The sequence below is a fragment of the Branchiostoma belcheri genome, unplaced genomic scaffold (genome assembly GCF_001625305.1).
Source record: "Branchiostoma belcheri isolate BF01 breed outbred unplaced genomic scaffold, Haploidv18h27 scaffold3, whole genome shotgun sequence".
Classification (NCBI taxonomy): domain Eukaryota; kingdom Metazoa; phylum Chordata; class Leptocardii; order Amphioxiformes; family Branchiostomatidae; genus Branchiostoma; species Branchiostoma belcheri.
The window spans coordinates 4,411,935-4,414,586 of record NW_017803909.1 but is presented as its reverse complement, the minus strand read 5'-3'; the positions used below and the strand labels follow the sequence as shown (position 1 = coordinate 4,414,586).

The window sequence follows — 2,652 nt, the reverse complement described above, 5'->3', positions numbered from 1 at the left end:
AGGATCTAAATATCTGAGGTGCTGTTGTGAATATACATGAAGAAAGTGTTATGGCTGTAGGCTAGCATATTTCTGACTTACAATGTAACTAAATAGGCTGTCACAAAACATGACAAGAAATAAAGGGTTAGGCATCAGAACTACCTTGTTAAGAAGTACACTGTAACTGAGTATATAGTACATGTATTACAGTATATGAAAGTAATCTTGTTACTCCACAGTCTTAGCAACTTTCCTTATCCAGACATGGCAACCATACATGTACATTACTACTAATGGGATCTCTGATTTAGCAGGATTTTTCCTGTAGAACTTGAAGAACTAAGAAAATAAGCCTTGTGAGGTGCACCTATTTCTAACTATGAAACCTGTGGTTACTGTGTATCTGACTGATGACCGTACCGTGTGTTCCAGCCGCAGACACAGCTGTCTCCCCAGGAGGAGCAGGAGAAACTCCTGGATGAGGCCCTCCAGGTGGTCAAGGTGCAGTCCTTCCAGATGAAAAGATGTCTGGTGAGATACCCCTTCTTTACAAACTGTACATACTAGTAAGATGTACCTGGATATACATATCTTCTACTACTAGAAAAGTATTTGTTAGATAAGTATTTTATCATATCATGAATGAATAGAAACAGGACTAAACTTTTCATCAGTCAAAGTTTGCTTACTATATATTATGTGTATGTATTTATTTGTTATTGGTTTGGCTGTTCAACGATCACAGCCATGCAGCCCAACTAGCCAGTAGTAGTGTTACAAAGGGGCTTGCCCTGCTGACAAGACATGACAAAACATTATGGCAACATACAATGTATAAGGTGGCTTAACAATCTACAAAACTATGTAAATAAAAACTTAATACATATACAAAGGAACTTGATCTATGAAGGATATATATATATTATGTGTAAACTCTTAAGTATCCTGGATATCCTCTTCTATCTGGTATTGATTACATGTATATCAGTAGGTATTAGTGCTGTGTACCAGTTCGCTGGACTGGTTCTGGACTTGTAAAAATGTTTAGGTGCAAGTAAAAAAACCTGAATGTTGGGAACCAGTTCAGGACCTACAAAAAACAAAATCATGTCACATTCCCTTTTTTGTTCTAAACCACCTGATTGAAGCCTTTATTTTAAGCCAAATTTTTTACTGCAAAGTGAAGAAAATATTGCCAATGGGTGTTGTCATATGTCAGCCTCCACAATTATGTGGCCATTGTTTCACCCAGACGTGTTGTGCAAACAATACATCTTGATATATTGCTTCTAAACCTTGGTGCATTGCCTACTACAAAATGTTTGCAAACTTGCTATTTTGTATATACCATGGGTCTAGGACAGGTCTTAAGTCCGGACCTGAACCTGTAAACCTATGGACTTGAATCCGGACCTGACCCTTAACATGAGTTTAGGTACACAGCACTAGTAGGCATTATTATTTGCTATATTCTGTTCTGGACATGACTGCATGACTGTTTTTCTATGTGGAAAGCAGTGTCCACTATTGCTTTCACTGACTGTTCAAGAAGTTAGTCCAGAGCGACATATTGACATGCGAGATAAAATGTACAGGACAAGGTCCTAAGCCTGGATCAAGCATATTGAGCTAATGTAACAGATAGAACTTGTCCCCTGCATGTCTGTACAGGACAAGACCAAGTTGATGGATGGGCTGAAGCACGCCTCCAACATGCTGAGTGAGCTCAGGACATCCATGCTGACTCCCAAGAGTTACTACGAGCTGTGTATCCTTCATTACAACCTTTGGTGTGCCGTGGGCCACAAACAGTTGTTACCTATGTAGCATTGGTGAAATGCTTTGGGGACATTCAAGGAGGATTACAAGTATTCTTTGCTCCAAGCTCAATCTCATACAGTATACTGTTTTGATATTGAAATTCTGTATGCATTTCAGTACAGAAGTGTTTCAACTGGGAGATTAAAACCTGTTTTCCTGTTCTACTGCAAAATTAAGTCTCTTCCAGTATACATTTTCTTCAGTAGTTGTTCAGAAAACAATGGAGCACCTTTTAAAAGTACCTGTGTGCCTGTTTATCATCCACTCATCCTGAATGGCAACTTGAGTATTTAAGTAAGGAAAAAGTATCTCCTTGACTTGATGCTGAACAGACATGGCGATCTCTGACGAGCTGCGCCACCTCGAGATCTACCTGTGTGACGAGTTCCAGAAGGGCAGGAAGGTGGCGGACCTGTACGAGCTGGTACAGTACGCAGGAAACATCATCCCCAGATTGTGAGTGGACGGGTGGGAGGGGAGTTCGTATTCCCACTCCTTGTTAGAATTACTTGTAACTAGAAAAGTAACATTTACAAAGCAATGTTTACCTTCGCATATGGTCTTCTTTGTTAATTCTTACTCAAACATATTAACATACATGTATATGGTGACAGGAGTATAAATCCCTCCTACTATAAAATTGCAACATTATGTAACCCAACACCAGTTACCATGGTGAGAGACAGTCTGGTTCAGTCAGGTCAGAGGTCACATTGGAGAAGAAGAAGAAGAAACATAGCAAAAAACAATATGTTTTCCTTTGGTTAAGATAAAGATGTCATAAGAAAATTGCCAGAACCAACAAGAACTAAATGTAGTTTGTGTTTTAGCATGTAACCTGAATAGATC

The 2,652-nt window shown here is 39.2% G+C and overlaps 1 protein-coding gene across 6 annotated transcripts in view; it reads left to right on the top strand.

Annotated features, from left to right (window-relative positions):
• The window catches only part of LOC109473586 (vacuolar protein sorting-associated protein 35-like), a 24,187-nt gene that overhangs the window by 6,353 nt on the left and 15,182 nt on the right, over window positions 1-2,652 (top strand). For 3 of the 6 annotated variants that reach the window (XM_019773491.1, XM_019773492.1, XM_019773490.1), the window contains exons 1-3: window positions 416-513; window positions 1,654-1,750; window positions 2,136-2,259. In XM_019773491.1, coding sequence (XP_019629050.1) covers window positions 499-513; window positions 1,654-1,750; window positions 2,136-2,259 — 236 coding nt within the window. In that variant the 5' untranslated portion in view covers window positions 416-498. Of the gene's footprint in view, window positions 1-415; window positions 514-1,653; window positions 1,751-2,135; window positions 2,260-2,652 lie in introns of those variants that run through there. The other 3 variants (XM_019773493.1, XM_019773488.1, XM_019773489.1) reach the window with 2 other exon arrangements.